The sequence below is a fragment of the Lacerta agilis genome, chromosome 8 (assembly GCF_009819535.1).
Source record: "Lacerta agilis isolate rLacAgi1 chromosome 8, rLacAgi1.pri, whole genome shotgun sequence".
Taxonomy (NCBI): domain Eukaryota; kingdom Metazoa; phylum Chordata; class Lepidosauria; order Squamata; family Lacertidae; genus Lacerta; species Lacerta agilis.
In genome coordinates, this window is record NC_046319.1 from 74,388,774 (window position 1) to 74,406,879 (window position 18,106).

The 18,106-nt window shown below is 49.7% G+C and overlaps 1 protein-coding gene across 1 annotated transcript in view; it reads left to right on the plus strand.

Moving 5' to 3' along the window:
* ERFL (ETS repressor factor like) overlaps nucleotides 1-18,106 on the plus strand; it is a 66,708-nt gene that overhangs the window by 33,709 nt on the left and 14,893 nt on the right. The window contains exon 2 of the mRNA XM_033158334.1: nucleotides 17,087-17,166. Within this exon, the coding sequence (XP_033014225.1) occupies nucleotides 17,103-17,166 (64 nt within the window). The 5' untranslated portion in view covers nucleotides 17,087-17,102. The remainder of the gene's footprint in view (nucleotides 1-17,086; nucleotides 17,167-18,106) is intronic.

The window sequence follows — 18,106 nt, forward strand, 5'->3', positions numbered from 1 at the left end:
GGTCCGACCTTCCAGTCGAGCTCATTGCTCGCTCTCTCCAGCGCCCCGATTCTGAAATGCCTTGACCTAGATAGAAGAAAGATCCATTGACTTTAATGGGGCAAGTCTCAGTGAATGGATTTGAGGTGCTTCTTTGGAGGTGGGCGGAGGGTAGCGGGTAACGCCCAACCACACTTTTGGCATGTCTCCAGAGACTTCAGAGACAAGCAAAGTTGCTAGCACGAAGACCTTGGCAACAATGCGGCGGGAAGGTCTTCTGCGCAAAGCACCCCGGAAATAAAATGGAGGGGAGGCAGTGGAAGACCCTTATTCTCAGCCCTACCAAGGACGAGGACCGGGCGACACATCTTTAAGTGCATATGTACACGTACCTGATTCCCCTCCCCAACAGGTGTTTGAGACAGGTACGTGTGCCACTCAGGTGCGTTTCTCAGAGAAAAAGCTGAAATGGGGGCACTGCTCTCCTTGGGCGACACACCCGAGTTGGTTTCTGCGTCGTGCCCGAAATCTCCCTGAAAATCGGGTATATTAATATAAATTAATATAAATTAATATAAATGATAGGTTTTTGTTTTTGTTTTTACTTGTTTGTTTTGTTTTATTATATATATATATATATATATATATATATATATATATATATATATATACACCGCTATGTCACAAAAAAGATCAAAGCGGTTTACAGCAATAAAAAGCATAAAACGTAAAGAGATACATTAGTTTTGCTCTGTCATGAGTTGACCATGAGGAGACAGGTGGAGCTCGGGAGAAGGTACTTGCTGCGCCCAGCCTTGCTGGTCGTGAGAAGGAGATCCAAGAAGTAACTTTTCTTGTTCTCAAAGTCCCCGGAACCTTACGAATATCGGTGTGACTTTAACAAGGGCGGACACACACATGCCTGCTCACAGGGGCTTAGCTAGGACGGTGCGGGGAGGGGGGGGTAGCTGCCCTCCCCTAAATCAAGTAAATGAATAAAAATACTTAACTAACTGACCAATTGCGTCGCAGATAACTCGGTTCTGCCCCCCAATAACATAAAGCCTCCCCCCCTAAAATAAATCTTGGCTACGCCCATGCCTACTGAACACGTTATGGTTTAGTGCAGGCATAGGCAACCTTCGGCTCTCCAGATGTTTTGGCCTACAACTCCCATGATCCCTAGCTAACAGGACCAGTGGTCAGGGATGATGGGAATTGTAGTCCGAAACATCTGGAGAGCCGAAGGTTGCCTATGCCTGGTTTAGTGCTTCCCTACTCCGCACAGGATGACAGGCCCGCTGAGCTTGTCGATGGCTCCACAATGGCTCCATCCATTGACACAGGTCACCCACTTGATGCTGCCAGAGTCTTTATGAACTGCTCGGTGTCCCACGCTGGAGAAGGGATGAGATTCTTTCATTCATTCTCCCTTTCTTCCTCTTGCCTCCAGATTTCACATCCTATTTGTTTTGCAACACGGCGCTTCAGTCCTCTCTCTCTCTCTCTCTCTCTCTCTCTCTCTCTCTCTCTCTCTCTCTCTCTCTCCACCTCCTTTCGCAGCTTAAGGCCAATCCACCCGCTTTCTCCCCAAAGCTCTCTCCCTAACATCCGCCTGCCTCCTCTTCCCCTTTCCCTCTGGGATCACGAACAGCACACAGCCCCGCAGCCGCCTAGATGCTAACGAAAAGGGGGAGAATTTAAAACGACGCGCAATTGAATCATAAAAAACCCACATTGAGGGTTCTAAAAAGAATGGGGGATCTTTTCTTTTAGAGGGAACAAACTTGTTTTCACTTGGGCAGGGGGGTCGATCTCAGAAGCATTTGAGAGAGGGGGGAGGGAGAAAGAGACCCCATCCCTATGCGGAAATAAATGAGGGGGACGGTAAAGAAAGGTCACCTAAGGATAGGAGGCGCAGTCAAGGGGATCTTTGATTTGGGTTTTTATCTCGCCTGTAGCGCACCGTCTTTTGCTCGGAGCTGGTTGGGGAGAGTCGCTTTGATGTGACTGAAGATTTCTCCAGTCTCCCCTCTCCACTTCCCGGCCCCCTTTTGCGTCCTTGCCATAATCTGGCGCGTATTAGAGCGGCCTAATTGCAAATCGATGTCGTTCGCAGCCCGCTGGGTGTTTGCAAAGTGGTTGTGGATGTTAATACCAATACAACCCCCCCCCTTCCTCCCCAAGTTCGCCAAACCAGTGGCCTTGAGGATCTCCCGCACCGCCCAGATCCATCAGCGCGGAGCCGCCTGACCAAGATAGGCCCCTGCGCACCGTTGGTCCCCCACCACCCCGTCCTGCTGTCTTTCCAGTCCAATTCTTGGAGGCATCTCTCGGGAGAGAAAAGGTTTCTCCTGATCTGCGCTTCTCTCGGTCAAGGGTTTCACGGTTTCCACACAATTCTTCGGTAAAAGGCGTCCGAAAGGTAGGCTATCGAGTCAAATCGAGGTGCCTGGAGGAGTGAGACCCCCTTTCTCAGTTCGCGATGGTCTACTTACGCGAAAAGAAGCGCTTTCCCCTGCGCTCTGGCGTAAATCGCGCGCAGTAGACATCGCGTAGAAAGGGATGCTTAGGTTGCCAAACTAAATACACTTATTCGAGAGTATGTCCCACTGAACCTATGTCTGGGTAACCCTAATCAATCTCTGTAGTTCTAAAACACACACACAGCAAAGCATGGAAAGTAATCAACGCTGCGAGGAAGGTGACTGAGATTTCCCTTCCCAGGCACCGACTATTCCCAGGCTGACCTTGACCTCAGTGCGCCAATAAACCCCAAGCAAAGAAAGGGTTGGTTCAGACGTGCATGTCCGTTACCTGGTGACTACAGCACCAAGGGATTACCTCCATGTCGGAATGGGTCAAGACATCTAATGCCAGTTCCGCAATTACTGGGTTACTGGAAGATCAGCAGATGGCGTGAACCGATTTCTGTTAAGTGCTTGAAAACTTAGATTTCCTGCTGGCACCTTCACACGCGCATCTTATCATTTAATGCTTGAAGCAGGCGGTCTGCGCAGTGGCAGATCATACGCGCAGACTGAGAGTCTGCGTCACCTGGCGCCACCTCAAACTCGTCGTTTTTCCATCAGTGAAAGCAGTTCACACGTTCAGCAGCCTCTTTTCAGCTGGAAGCGAGTTGTCAACGGAAGTGTGTGCGTGTGTGAATCAAGTCACTGTGTTACAGAACTTATTCCCGCTTCCACACACCCCGCGTTTGTGGGGATGCCCGATCCATCACCACCACGCCAACTCCTCCTCTCTTCGGTTGCGTAAAAAAAAAACTTCCCCCCTTTCCACATTTTGCTAAACTGTGCCCAGCTTTCAATTTCACGCGCCTCGTTTAAGGCAGCGTCTCGCTCATCCGGCCCGACGCTACTTGGTAGGCAGAGCGCCTTGGCGCTGCAGCAGAGCCCGGCGGCCGCTCGCTGAGCAGCTCCCCCCCCCCCCGAGGATTCGTCGCTCCGCAGCCGGCCACGTCCCCCCCATCCCGCACCCTCCGCTGACAAAAGGGCGTCTCGGTTGGTTTTTATATTTTCTTGTCATGGTGGAGAGTAACCCTGTCAGGCTATTCCAGTCCCCGAGTGGGAGGTGTGCTCAAAAGCTGAATATTCAGGGAGAGATTGGTGACCCGGGCCAAGAGGAGACAGGATGGGATGAGGACCTTCCCGTCAGCCTCCATTTGGGGGGGGGGGGTTGTAGGGAGAAAATGAAGGAAGGAAAAAGAAAATTGACGGATAGATAGACAATGCATACATGGAAAGGGGAGATAAAAGATATGCATAGATACAGAGAAAGAAAGGAAGAGAAAGATGGATGGATAAACAGATACATTCGTCAGAAGGGGATGGAAAGACTGAAGGCAATGTCGATGGATTGTGGGTACTGATGGAGAGGATGCAAAGCTTTTATGTGTGTTTTGTGTGTGGTCGCTTGCTTTTTTATTTTAATGAAGGCTGAAAATCTCTGCAATGACCTGGAATCTCTAATCCCAGATGTGTGTGCTGGTTAGCTGTAGTTACTCAGTGGTGCTGTGGAACGCACTCTGTACATACCCAGAGGCACTCTCTTATTTATTATTGCCTCCAATTATGATGAGACTGAACCTTCCGAACAGGTGGTGGTGGTGGTGCACTCTTGCTCAAATTAATCCCAGGGTGGTTCGACATGTGGATATGGATGGTTGTAGGGAAAGGCTTTGTGTGGACTGGAATGCACCAGAAAGAGGAAAAAGAAGAAGGAAAACAGATTAGGAAGTGATATAGGAAACACAGTTCAGTTGGGAATGGATCCATGAATATATAAGTAGGTAGGCAAAATGTTATATATATACCTATATATATATTCACACAGTCTTTAGTTATCATCTTATGAATACCTGCAAGGTGGGGGGGGGACTTGGGCAGGAATATATAAAGAGCTATATTATATAGAGGGAGGGAGAGAGGGAGAGGGTTTTGTGGTGGCCCCCCCACCTCTGAAACTCCCTTCCTTTAGGAGATCTGTACTGTTGCAGTTTTTTGTTTGTTTCTGCATTACTGTTTTTAGTTTAAGCTACTCTAATATTCTAAGAAAGGGAAGGGTGGGATGGAAATTATTTTAAAATAAATAAATGATGCACTCCTTGAGTGTTCAAAGCACCTCACCTACATTGCCTAATAACATATAAGCCTGCAAGGTAGGCTGCACACATCATCATCATCATCATTATTCAAGTTACAGGTAGGTAGCCATGTTGGTCTGCCATATCAAAACTGCCATATCAAAGGCCTGCTTCTAGAGAAACGTTTTCGCCTGGTGCCTAAAGATATGTAATGAAGGCACCTGGTAAGCCTCCCTAGGAGAGCATTCCACAAACAGAGGAGCCACCACAGAAAGGGCCCACGCTCCCTCGTGCTGCCACCATCCGCACCTCTGGTATAGTGGGCACACGAAGAAGGGCCTCAGATTGTGATCTCAGGGTCCAGGCTGGTTCATATGGGAAGAGGCAATCACCGCCTTGAAGGATTCTGGGACAGAGACTGAGACATAGCTGCTTCCCCTCAAGGCCGCCCAATGAGTTCATGCCTGCCTGCAGTGGAAGTCCCTGGAAGAGCGTGTTTGCTGGTTCCGGCGCATGCAGAAAGGCGTGCGGAGAGGTGGCTGGCCGGAGCACGGCATTTAAAGGGTGCAAGGAAGCGCGCCGCGCGGCCTCAAGGAGTCTCCTGACTGTTTCCTTGGTGGCAGCGCTGCTCTCTTGCGCCCTCCAGGGGCGAAGGCCACTTCAACCAAGCGAAGATTCTGGTGGAGTTTGCTGAGTGAGCTTCGTCCGGGGGGGGGGGGGCTTCCTGCCTCCCTCCTCCCCCCCCCCCGCTCAGTTGTCACCTCTGTCACTCTTTCCTCTGAATCCAAAATGGGTCCAAAGTTTCTCGAAGCTTTGCTAGGGACGAGGGAGAAGAGATTTTTCTTAGCTTTGGGCACAGCAGTGGCGGGAGGTGACGGGGAGCGGGGGAGTTGATTTCATCTCCCCGGATCCAGAGTGTATATATTTATTTATGATGCTCTAGTGCTCCGGGAGATGTTCATTAAGGGGGGGATTTCAAAGGGAAACCAAGCAGCCGGGAGGTGTTTCTCGGTGTGTTATGCGTCTCCAAAGCAGCGAGGGGGGGGTGTAAGGGGGTGGGTGGGTGGAAGAGGTGGGTGTTGGGATTTATCAGCATTTTAACTTCTGACGGTTCCCCTTGGTTCTCTCCCCCCCCTTCCTTAAACAAACAAACAATAAATAAAAAATCAGCCACTCAGGGACAATTTTGAGTCTTCTCCACTTTCATGCGCTTTCATTTTTTGCTCTTGCTTATCACACACACACACACACACTGTTCTTTCTTACCCCAGTCTCTATTTTCTCAGTTACAGGTATCTGAAGAAGTGTGCATGCACACGAAAGCTCATACCAAGAACAAACTTAGTTGGTCTCTAAGGTGCTACTGGAAGAATTTTTTTGTGTGTGTCTATTTTCTCAGTCATTTTTAACCTCCTTTCCCCATTACTTGATTCTTTCCTTCTTCCCCTTCTCCTTAATACTTTCCTTTCTTTTCCTATGAGAAATTACTTTTCATCAGCAACCTCTCCCAATGCGTATCCATTCCTTTCTATTCACATCTTCCTCTGATCTTTGGAAAGCGAAGAGGGTCCTTTACCAGTTCATACACGATTCCCCCCCCCCGCCGCCCCAAAAACGTGGTCTATCACGTTATTCTAGAATAATTCACCATTTAATCTTTAGGAAGGAAGGGACTTGCTTTCAAGTTGGTTAAAGTGTGGATGACTAGATACGCTGCGGTATCTAGATGGGACTGACTGAGAATTTGTGTGTGTGTGTTGCGATAAAAGCACACACTACGTTACAATTCTTTCTTAAAAAAAAACCTTTTAAGAATTAAAGAGGAAAATGTATGGGGAAAGGTAAGGGACCACAGCAGTGCAAATTTTTGGAATTCAGAAGAGTGAATAGGGGGGGGGGAGTCAGGACATTTCTATAAAATCTTTACTGCAATCTCTTCTTGAAGGGAATATAAAATGTTGCAATATAGAGCCATACAGGTTTGGCCATCACCGCCGCCCACCCCCCCACAAAAAAACCATGAATTTGTTTCTCTTCACTGGCGACACGCGATTTTGGGGGGGTGTTTTTCTTTACTTTTTCAGATTGTGCCCAATGTCTTCCACTCTCGTGAACAAATAATCCCCGGATCGCCATAACTGTCTGGAGAGGAAAACTTTCAGAGCCATTGGGGAAGAAGAAAAGGAGATTGGGGGGGCCGGGGCGGACACCCACCTATCTCTCACACCAAGTGATAGAGAGTGACATTGTTTTTGTCCTCCCCCCTCCCTCTCTTGCTCCCTTGCTCTTTATTTTAGAAAGATCAGAGAAAATATGAATTCTTTTTAAAGGGAAAAAAGAAAAATCAATTTTAATTTCAGTTTAGAAGATTGTGTTAACAGGGGAGCTTGGATGGTCCGTATCACTTTAGTCTTCTCTCTCTCTCTCTCTCTCTCTCTCTCTCTCTCTCTCTCTCTCTCCTATTCAGCTTGGACGCTTTTCTATGCATTGTTCTGACTTTCCAGAAAAAGCAGTTGCAGCACCCGCTTCCCTACGCATCCTTCCTTTCTCGAGCCAATTCATGAAGCCAAGCGGGTCCCCCCCCCATTTCTGAAACATATGCTTCATTATCCTTGGATATTTGCGGCGAGCGGGGCGGCCGGGTAGGGTGGTTGAAGAGAGAAACACAGTAATTTGTCAAGACGAGCATCTCAAGCCGGACGACGAACGCTGTGGTCTTTAAACACACATTTCAGCAAAGTAGCCTCTTTGTCCAACTCACCACCCAGCCTCAAAAGAATAAAAGGCAGGAATGTCTTTGCTGAGGCTTCTCTCTCTCCCCCCACCCCCCCACCCCGTAGTCGGTTTGAGCAGAGAGGAAGATGGGAGCTGTTTAAAGTGGAGGGGCTGTTACTCTTGGAAGACCTCGCGCGCATTAAGGCTGCAGACGTTAATGTCCTTTGACACACTTGAGCCTAAGCTTCTCCCCAGCCAAATGAGACTTTATTCCGACGAAGCACGCCTGGGATCGCGCTGCCAGGGCCAGTGGTCGTCGCTCTCTCCTCCCCTCTTCTTTTGGAATGCGTGTTGGATATAATACGTCTGTCACATTTGGGTTTTATCCTCATTTCATCTTTCTCCTCTTTGTGCCCGTCGTTGTCGATATTTAGGGTGCGATTCTCCAGGCCACGTTCCTATCTCGCTGCTTTCAATGGTAGAACGAAGGCTGCCTTCCTAGTTACGCTTGCCCTAATAAGCCCCGTTGTACTTTACCGAGCCTTGGCCAACCTGGCGCCCTCGAGAAGTTGCTGGACTACAACTTCCATCAGTGCTGGCTGGGGCTGATGGGAGTTGTTGTCAATAACATCCGGAGGGCACCGGGTTGGCAAACGCTGTGCTTTTGTATGCACGCCTAATCAGAGGCTCCGATTTCTTCTCTCTCTCTCGGAATTAAGAGTGGTTCACTTTTGGGCTGACTCTGTTAAGACTTTACGCTGTAAGAGCCTTGAGGGCTGGACTCTGCAGAGCGCCCTGTACCTTAAATGGTGACGCTAATGAAAACAGCTGGCTCAAGCAAGTGAGCCAAATCACACACTGGCATGCGGCCAGTCTCAACGGAGCCACCCTGTGCTTGCGTACTTAGAAAGAAGCACGTGCAAAGGGGCCCCTGGGTAAATGTGCATATCACCGCAGTCTAAATCTTTCTGCATCTGTCGTTTGGCATCCGCCTCCTGATAACCCACAAACTCTCGGCTAGAGTAGATTCCATTTTCCGTCTGCACATCCACTTCCCTTTACGACTGTACTATTTCTCTCTTTCGGGAAATGCTCTGCAATTCCTCTCCCTCTCCCTCTCTCCTACGGCCTCCCTAATGCAATCATTGTTGATATGCTATAGGTAAAGCGCTTTGAACTCTTAGTGGGAAAGCGATAGACAAGTTTTTTTAAAAAAAGCCTTGAAGCATCTTGACGACTTTTAGCCTGTACAATCATGGCTTGAGCTTTCCTGGAGGTACAGCCCTACTGCACCAGATATAATCGGGGTTCTCATGATTGGCATCGGTATCATTACGGCTACTATCCTTTCCACTGCTCCTATTCATGCACATTCTTTATTGTTATTACTGTATTATTCCCTGGGTGACTGCCGGTACGCACGCTTGCTCAGAAAAAGAGTCCGTTGAGCTTACCGAGCCTTACGCTCAAGTAAGTAACGTGGAAAACTTTTCCTTCAATTGACACACGCACCCGAACACACACACACACCTCTAACACACACATACGCTAAATGAGGAATTGTTAGTACCAATAAATCGAGAGGCGGCAGGATCCAACTAGTCTATGTGTTTTTTAATGTTTTACTGTAATGTTATCCTTGCGTTAATACTGTTCGCCACCTTGAGTTTCTATTGGGAAAGAGAAGCGGGATATAAGTGGAAACGAATCACGAAATGAGTAAAAAGAACTGGTGCATATAGATATATTGCCATTTCCTAGGGGCCGGGGTCCCTTCGCCGCCACCCCCCTATAAAATATTCGAGGGGGCTGCTCTCTCCCAAAGTTGATGGGCATTGCCATTCAAATGGTGTGAGTGTGCACGTCTTGTGATCGATGATGTGAAGCGGGGCTTACCTGCCCCCCCCCATGTTTTATTCAAGTTGGCACCCCCTATATATTCTCCCTATATGGTTTTATTCCGTCCATATAGTGCATAAACAAAGCATTAGAGCAGTTTTTATCAAACAGCGTACAGTCCGATTTAAGCACTTTGAAGACCTCGTTGATTTTGATAGGCGAGACCACAATCAAGTGTCGAGCTCTCACGTGGAAACAACGGGGCATTAAAGACACGTCATTGCGATGAGATGGTACCCACCGCAATCTGTCTCAGAATGTATCATTAATATATTTTATCAGCATATTATATGTACTGGTTATGTGCATTGGTCAGCATTGAGTACCATCTATTTACCCTCTGTAAAAACAAAACAAAAAAACCAGACCTGTACGCGCAACAGAAAGGATAAGTTGCTATATTATTAGCATGAAACATTTACCGGTATATGGCGCCGTCCCCCTACCTCACGGTTTGCAAGCAGAAGGCGGGTCTCTCTGCCCCGGATAACTTGCAATACATCTATGTTGGGAAGTTTGCAAACTCGCAAGCGATGGGCTTTATGCACCTGGGGAGCTGAGGTTCCTCCTCTCCTCTTGCTCCTCTAAATTAGTAAGTTATTATCAAAATTGTGATTCCTCCCCAGGGGCATTTGTTCCGGGGTCGGTGGGTGGGAGTTTCCAAAAGGGATATGTACGCAACAGTGAGGCTGGATTCAGATTTACGCAACAGGGTTCTAAGGAATAATTTGGGGGGGGGGGTTGTTCGGACTGCCAGTGCCAGCCTCCCTCATCTACTGGGATAGCTGGGGTGGTGGTGGTGGAGGAGGAGGAGGGCGAAGGAACCCCGCCAAGAACTCTGATATTTGGGGGTGTTGGTGGTGGGGAGAACGCCAAACAAACAAAGTGTTGTTCTGAGAACTTCTAAGTACATTAAAAATAATCAAACGAGGCAGCACAAGGCGTGGGGACCGGAGCAGCCCTATTAGACTGTTAAAAAAATAATTATTAATTACTTTACTTAATAAATTGCAAGCTCGCTTTCCCGGAGGGCTGCTGGATGTGACCGTAGAGACGTGGCCAGTATAATAAGCGGTGTAGTCCTCCTCTGCTGATCATTGCCCACCCCGCTCCCCCTCTTCGCGTGCAACTCACAACCCCCTGCTCTTTCTTGCTCCTACCTCGCCTCCCAGAAAACCAGCGATCCTGCCCTTGCTCTTGCCCCAACCTCAAGGGGGCGCCCTTTTCCGTTTTCCGTTCTGCTTCCTGTGTGTGTATCCAGCGCCTCCCACCCACGCCAAAATCCCTCCATTTAGGGAGCCAGACATTTCCCTTTCTTCCCCCTGAAACTCGGGCAATCCTCGGTTGTTAAACTTGCAACCTGTATGTTTAAATATTTGTCGGGTATTTAAAGCTCGCCGGCTCCCTCGTCTTTCCCGGCCCCCTGCCCGCCTCTCCTCTCCCTCCCTTCGCCTCCCTTCTCTGTCTTGTTAGAAGCAGGTATTCGAGTTTTGATCTGAGATTTCAGATCAAAGAGGCTTCGCTGGCTATTAGTTTCATGCCTCCGCATTGATCCCCCATTGATCGAGCGGAGTTTGCCCTAACATGTGTATAGGGGCTGCTTAGAACAGGCCTGGTGGATTGGGTTGGGGGGAAGGGGGTGTGAGGGGGGGGTGTCTTCCAGCTCTGGCTTCTTTCGCCGGAGGTTATGGAACAATGAGGGGAGAAGGAAAAAACCTTTTCATCCTCCAAACGCCGCCGCTAGATACCCAAATCGATAATTAATGACAATGAATAATTTACAGTATCGATTCCCAAAAAAAAAGAAAGGAGGGGGGCAAGTCGGCAAACATATCCTTTAAGATTAAAAAGAGAGAAGCGCTACAAACACCGAATTCCCCCCCCCCTCCCAAACCCCATATAACGAGGAAAAAAACCCCAGATTATTATTTTTTTGCATCGGAAAGTTACCGGTAGATGCTATTAGCATTTCAAACCTTGCGCGAATGAATACGTGCCCCCTCCCCGCCTTGGTTTGTGTTTGTATATGTGCGGTGTGTACGTGATAGAAACAGGCTTGTGTTGCAGCTTGTGCACAAGTGTCACTTCTGTGCTTTATTCTGCTAACAACCCATAGGGAGTGCGTGCGTGTTTGGATCCAGGCTGCAACCTTTAATCGGTGGATTAATCAACTGACGCTTTAGTTGATTAATCGGCGAAGACCAACCAATTTGTATCCGCGGGGTTGCCAGTTCAGAGCACACCTGTTTGTTTTTTGAGTCTGCACGTTCTGAAATAATCAAGGTTAGATTGTGGCTTTTTTCTTCCACGGTTACTGGAGATTTCGCTTTATTAAGGTGCCAGTTTCCCCTTCCTTTTCTTCAGCGTCTAGGCACCCATACTGAGGTTTTGGTAACCCGCGAATTTATCATCAGTTGAATCGGTTTAAAAAGGCAGAGCCGTATTAACTTAAATTACTTACTCTGTTGACAAAACTCCCACTCACAAAATGCAGCGCCATCCTATCCATGCGCACTGGTAAGTAAGCTCCATGGACTTTCTCTCAGGTAAGCACACCCTGGTAAACAGGCGCGGGTGCTTCTTCACCTGCCCACCTGTCTTCCAGTGTGCTCCACAAAGTGTGTTCATAGGTGGGCTTTTCAGACAGGTATGGCAGCTTTAGGCATGAGGCGGGTGTGCGCGCCTGAATATGTGTATGTCCCTTAATGTGAGTCTTACAAGTGAAAAAACCAATGCACGCGTGACTCTGCAGTGCGTTTGCGGGTTTTCCTCCGAGGCTGTAATCCTGCACACACTTCCCTGGGCTTAAATACCACTGCACTCAACTGGGCTTGCTAGAAAGTAAGTCCTGTTGAACCCAGTACGGCTTGCTTCCAAGTAAGCAGTTTTCGGGTAGGGCTGGAAATTCTGCTGAACCGAACATGGACGGGAATACTCTAGCTATTCTCTCCCCTGAATGATCACAGCGATGTGCAGAGGAGGAACATTTACAGCAAACATTTAATTCTAACCAAAAAATAACACCAGACCCCACCCAAAATAAAAACAGAAAACCTGGGAGCCTTGATTTTATAATCCCTCTGACCTAAAACGCTAACTTTAAAAAAAAATATGTTTGGATCTCTCGAAAAGATCGCGTGGGGAAAATTTGTGGGGAAAGTGTGAACAAATAAATAAATAAATAAGAAAGAAAGAAAGAAAGAAAGTGGGGGCGGCGGCGTGGGGGGGGGGTTTGCGTTCAAGGTGCCTCGTGCCTTTCCTGCATCCTTTTCAGTTTTGAACGTCTGGGTGCCGCTTTACGCCCTCCTGGCTTTAGAAATATGCAGAGATGAGACCGAGCAAGAAAGCGAAGGGGAGGGGGCAGAAATGGAGGGAGGGAGGGAGGGAGGGAGGGAGGGAGGGAAGGAGTGGGGAAGCAAAGAAGGGAAAATTCCCTCGGCTACTTGTTATAACATTTCTCCAGGAGGTTGGAGGGAAGTTGAAAGCCTCGGTAACCGAAATCAAAACTAACAAGGAAATGATCTGCGCCTCTCATCTGGGCCCCGGCTCCTGGGGGCCTGCGGGGGGATCTGCTAGCTTCCTCTTTGATTTGTAAAAAATGCATTACCTCCCAAATCAAACGGAAAATTACTGCAACCAAGGACAAGAGGCTGGGAGCTGGCGGCGGGGGGGGGGGGGCGGGCGCAGAGAGGAAGATGGGGGCTTCGGTGACATCCTTGGAGCTCGGGAAGGGGGGGGGGAGGTGAGGGGATACTACATGAAATAAGGTGGCAAGGGGGTGACACTGGGTAGAAGTTTTGTCTATCCGTATTGCGTTCTGTGTTGGGTTGTGGAGGGGCTTGGAAGAGAAAAGCGCCATTTCGCTATTAGGCGGAGCTGTCTGTCCCCGGTGCTGAATGCGGGGACAAAGCTGCGATGTCCCTATTATCTATCGGCGTTTTTGAACACCCTGATCTCTTCGATTTCAATTGCTAATGTGTCTTGCTAAACTGGACTTAAACCGACTCTGTCCCAGATATTATGTCTAAATACACCTCTCTGTGGAGCGTCTCCCCATCACTCCACCTGCCTCTCTATCTTCTCTCGCTCCTCAATTTCCGGTCATTCATGTTTCTTCCTTCGCCGTCTCCCAGCCACCCACCCACCCTGCTAAGGCCGGGTCACCAGATCTCTGGAATTTGATCCCCTTAATGTCAGATCAGGCGCTTATGTCCCTGCACCTATGTAGGAATATTTACTCTTTGTAAATACAGAGATAGACGGACACAACCTGCACAGGGAAGATGGGCATAAGCAGGTGCGCGAGTGGAGAGCAACTAGGCGAAGGCAGGTGGAGGCTTCTATTTTTCCACCTGCATCCCAGTCTGAAAACACATCACCCCCACTCCCAAACTGGTAGTATCCGCTTGAGAAGATACACACACACAAGTGGTTCTTGTCAGAGGAGAGCCGGACGCCACTCCTCGCCCACACTATACCGCTTGAATCAAAGTTTTGGGCCATTCCGCCGCCAATACTTTTAACTCTCTCTTGCCTTGGGAAAGATCTCTCGTTCAAACATGTTTGGGTTTACAATTGCGGGAGAGAGGGAGGGCGTTGACTTTTTGCTCCCTGTTGCTCCCCCCCCCTCTCTCAGACACACAATCACAAACACAACAACAGTTAGTTGTGTGGCAGGGAGACGGGGTGGTGGTGAGCGCGCAAATGCTCCTTCCTCGTCTCTTCCGGCTGTTTTCCTATTTACTTTCACTTCTCGCAGCGAGAGTCTCTTTCATCGCCGCCCCCTCCGCCTCCCCCACGCACACCCCCGCCACTCCAGCCCGCCTTATGCCGGCGGTGGAACTGTTGTGGGGAAGTGAGGAGTAGTTACAATTACAAGCAAACACCCGCCCATAATGAAGACAAACGGAGCCAAGCGCTGAGCTCAGGCGCCGTCACCCTTCGAGCGGCTTCTGCCGCCGCCGCCGCCTCCGCGCCAGGACACCTCAGGAGACGGCTGAAGCTCGGACCCTCTCCCCACACGCCCCATCTCATCGCCCCATCGCCATCACCCTCCCTCCTCGTTTCTAGCGCTCCTCGGGTGGAGGGGTAGAGGGAGACAGAAGGGAGAGAGGGAGGGCAGGATAGTGGAAGAGTAGAGTGCGAAAGCGGGGGAAGAGAAGGAAGAGAAGGAACTCAGCACGGGATAAGAAGCGGGCGTGGAAGGGGGAAGAAAGGAGAGAACGCGAAAGAGGCCCTGAAAAGGAGGAGGAGGAGGAGGAGCAGAGTGTGGAGGTGCAAGGAGGTGAAAAAAGAAGAAGAAGCGAGCGAGGCTGAGGAGGAGAGGGGAGGAGAGCGCGAGAGGGAATGAGGGAATGTGAATAGGACGGGAGAAGAGAGAGAAAAGGGTTGCGTGGTTGTCTGTGTGAAAGGAATAAGGGAGGAGAATGAAGGGCTCCCGGGGAGGGAAACGGAAGAGAAGTTAAGAGAAGAAGGGACGGAGCGGGGAGAAGAAGGGAGAGAAAAAGAGCGGTGCTGAAAAGGGGAATGTGCAAGGGACGGAAGGGAAGAAGGAACGAGCGTGTAAGGGGCAGGCGAGGAAGACAGGTGCGCGTTCCCCCCTCTCCTTCTCTTCCTCTCCTTCTTTCGTGTCCGGGGGGCGAATCCATAAATGATGCGGCTCTCCGGGCCGCGTGTCACTCGCCAGGCGCCGAGCGGAGTCGCCCAGGGCACCGGCTCCTCCGCCGCCGTGGTAATTATCTGACAGCCCGGCCAGCCGCTCGCTCGGCCCCGGGGTGGCTGGAGGGGGAGTGCGGGTGGGGGCGAGAGGGGGGGAGGAGGCGCGTTTCAGCCGCCAAATAAGCCGGCTGAGTTGGGGTGGGGAGGGTGGCTGAGCTGGGGCGAGGTGCGGGGGGGGGGGTTGGCGGAATGCTTGACGATGCTTCTTGAAGAACCAGGGAGGACGCTGCCCCCGCTCTGGGCACCCAAAAAAATCCCTCGGATGGACGCGTGGCGCGGGAAAGTGGTAAGGATGGGCTTTAAACCGTTGTGGGGCGCAAATGGGGCAATCCGTGGGGAGGAAGGAAGCATGGGACAAGAAAGGGCGCGGCGGGGTGGGGGTGCCGGTGGGAATCTGATGTAACTTAATAGGGATATGCATCTACATGCGGGAAAACCTTAAGTATAGGTTATTCTGCTGCCTTGTCCTCCTTCCTTCGTAGTTTGTAAGTTCCTTGCGGGCAGAGACTTGTCCTTTTCCATTTCCTCTTTCTTTTCGCTTCCTGGCTTGCTACGGTGTAAAGGACGCTGATGGAATGAATAGTACATTTGCTGTTATTTATTATTGCTGTTGTGAATCTAAAGTTTTGGCGGGGAGAATCGGACATTCTGAGTGTGATTTTTGGGGAGAGGCAAGCGAAAGGGCTGCGATGAGGTCGTGCTTCGGCACGCAGAAAGGCCCCTGGTTCGGTCCTAGGTATCTGCAGTGTAGGCAGTGCTGAGCTAACTGGGCCAAGGGATAAGGCAGATTCCTAAGAGGGCGGCTGGGCCCAACAAACTCTATTCTGCTAGCTAGCGCGGAGGAAGCAGGTGAGTATTCTGCGGAAGCTGCCCTGCCCTCGTGCAAGGCTGCACTCCCAAGGGTGTGCAAGATTAGTGTGTGTGAAGAAGCCAGGGAGGTCCTTGTCCCCTCTCCAATTAAAGAGGAGCCCTTCTCGGGCACTGAGGGGGCTTGGTGCTAGGCCTCGATCCTATGCCTGCTTTGGGGGAAGAAAGTTCCATCAAATGCAGCGTGGGGCGAATTTTGAAGGAGCTTGTGTTTAGGATCGCGGTCTTTTTGTTTTGTTTTGTTTTGTTCTAATTGAATCGGCGCCACCGACTCAACCCCGGAGGGCTACCTGTTGCCATCTCTCTTTCCCTGTGGCTCTTCGGTTGAAAGGGGTTGGGTAAAATGATAATGTGCAGGTTACTAAAAGAAACTTTACCCTCCCCGCCCTCAATATTCGCTTTGTTGGGTGGGCTGCTGCGGATATTTTGGGGGTAGAGTTGTGGGGCGTTGTACAACTGGGCCGAGGCTTCTCGGCATGCGAGCTGGAGCCAAAGACGCAGTTGACGGCGGCGACCAGCCTCCCTCTCAGACGTATTTAAGAAGTAATACAGTATACAGATTTAATAAATAATAATTCTATTGAAACCAACAAGGCAGCACAGTTAATTTAAATGTGCACACGCTCTGGGGACGTGTTCACACAACCATGGGCACACAGCGTTCCTTAATGCACGCTGCACGCAGACGCAATAGCCCAGGCCGACATAACACCAGCAGCCCAACTCGCAACAAAGCCCTTGACGCCTCGGGGTTGAAGCCAACAAGTTTAATTGGAAGGAAATGCCATTCGACCGTTCCCACACATTCTAGAGGAGCAGACACACAATTAGTAACGCGTGAGTCCGGCTTACTTCCGAGTTCGGATCGTCCCATTCCGAGTACTTCAACTGAAAAGCGGCTTGTGGAGAGGGCCAAACTTCTAGGGAATACAGCGGCAGGCACCTCAAAAGAGAGGCGAATAATTCGCGCGGGGCTCTTTCTCCCTCTTCGCGCAGAGCTGCGCTACTGAGCTTTTAGCGCACTGGCGGGCGCAGGGAATGGAGCTCTGACGGCTCTGGGGTCGGCATTGAGGGTTGGGCTGGCTGGCGGCTTCGGCCTTAGTCCGTGAGTGCTCGCAGTCCTTCGAATTCCGCAGGAGGCCCGTCGTCGCCATTTCTTTTGAATTCGTTTTCTCGCTGTTCTAATGCATTCATCCAGTTGTCTCTCTCAAACGGTACAAACCCTCCTTTTGTTTGTGCTTCCTCTCCCCAATCCACCCATCCAATCTCACGACCCTCCTCCCCTTCTCCGCCTCTGCAGGTGTAGTAACCTCCTCGCGCCATGGACTGTAACTGCGTCTCGGACCTGCTGCTCACCTCGCCGGTCCCTGCTCTCTGGACCCCAGGTAAAATTGCCTTCGCTTTACCAATATATAGATATATATATCTCAGTAGCGGGGGTTAATTTCAGGGTACATCCGGTCATAGACCAAACCGGCCCAGCTCTTTTCCAGGTGAGACCCCAGCGTATCCACCACTTTTAAAAGTTTATGTTTCTTTATGTAGAGATTTATATCTCAATCTTCCAGTTCCTATAAGCACCCAGGATGATCTCACCCGGCCAATGCTGCCCCCCCCCCAATTGGGAAATCATAGAATCATAGAACTGCAGAGTTGGAAAGGACTTGTAGAATTGTAGAGTTGGAAGGGACCTTGAGGATCATCTAGTCCAACCCCATGCAATGCAGGAAAATGCAGCTGTCCCATACGGGGATCAAACCTTGTTTCCTGCATCGCAGGGGGTTAGACTAGATGACCCTTGGGGTACCGTCCAACACTACAATTCTATTATTCTGTTACTCTATGACCTTGGGGCTATCACTACTGGGCTCTAACCAACTGAGCTACCTCATTTTTTTAAATGAAAAGATACAACTAGAACCAACATTTTCCTCCTCTGCCTTACTTCCTGCTTTTTTTTATTGTGTCGTATTTATTTATTTTTATTGCATTTATACCTCACCTATTTTTCTCCCCTCCAAGAAGCTTAAGATGGCCCACCACACTGCTATGCACCTTCAACAGGTTGGATATGTACCCAAGAAGTCAAAGCAAATTTAATCACCACCTTACCCACTTACAAACTCACACAGATGGCACTGTTTGAGCTGTTGTCTTTCCCAAATCAGGAAGTCAAGAAGTTAGCAAAAATATGTGTGTGTGTGTGTGTGTGTGTGTGTGTATGTGTATATATATATATATATATATATATATATATATATATATATATTGTTGTCGTTCAGTTGTGTTCGACTCTTCGTGACCCCATGGACCAGAGCACCCCAG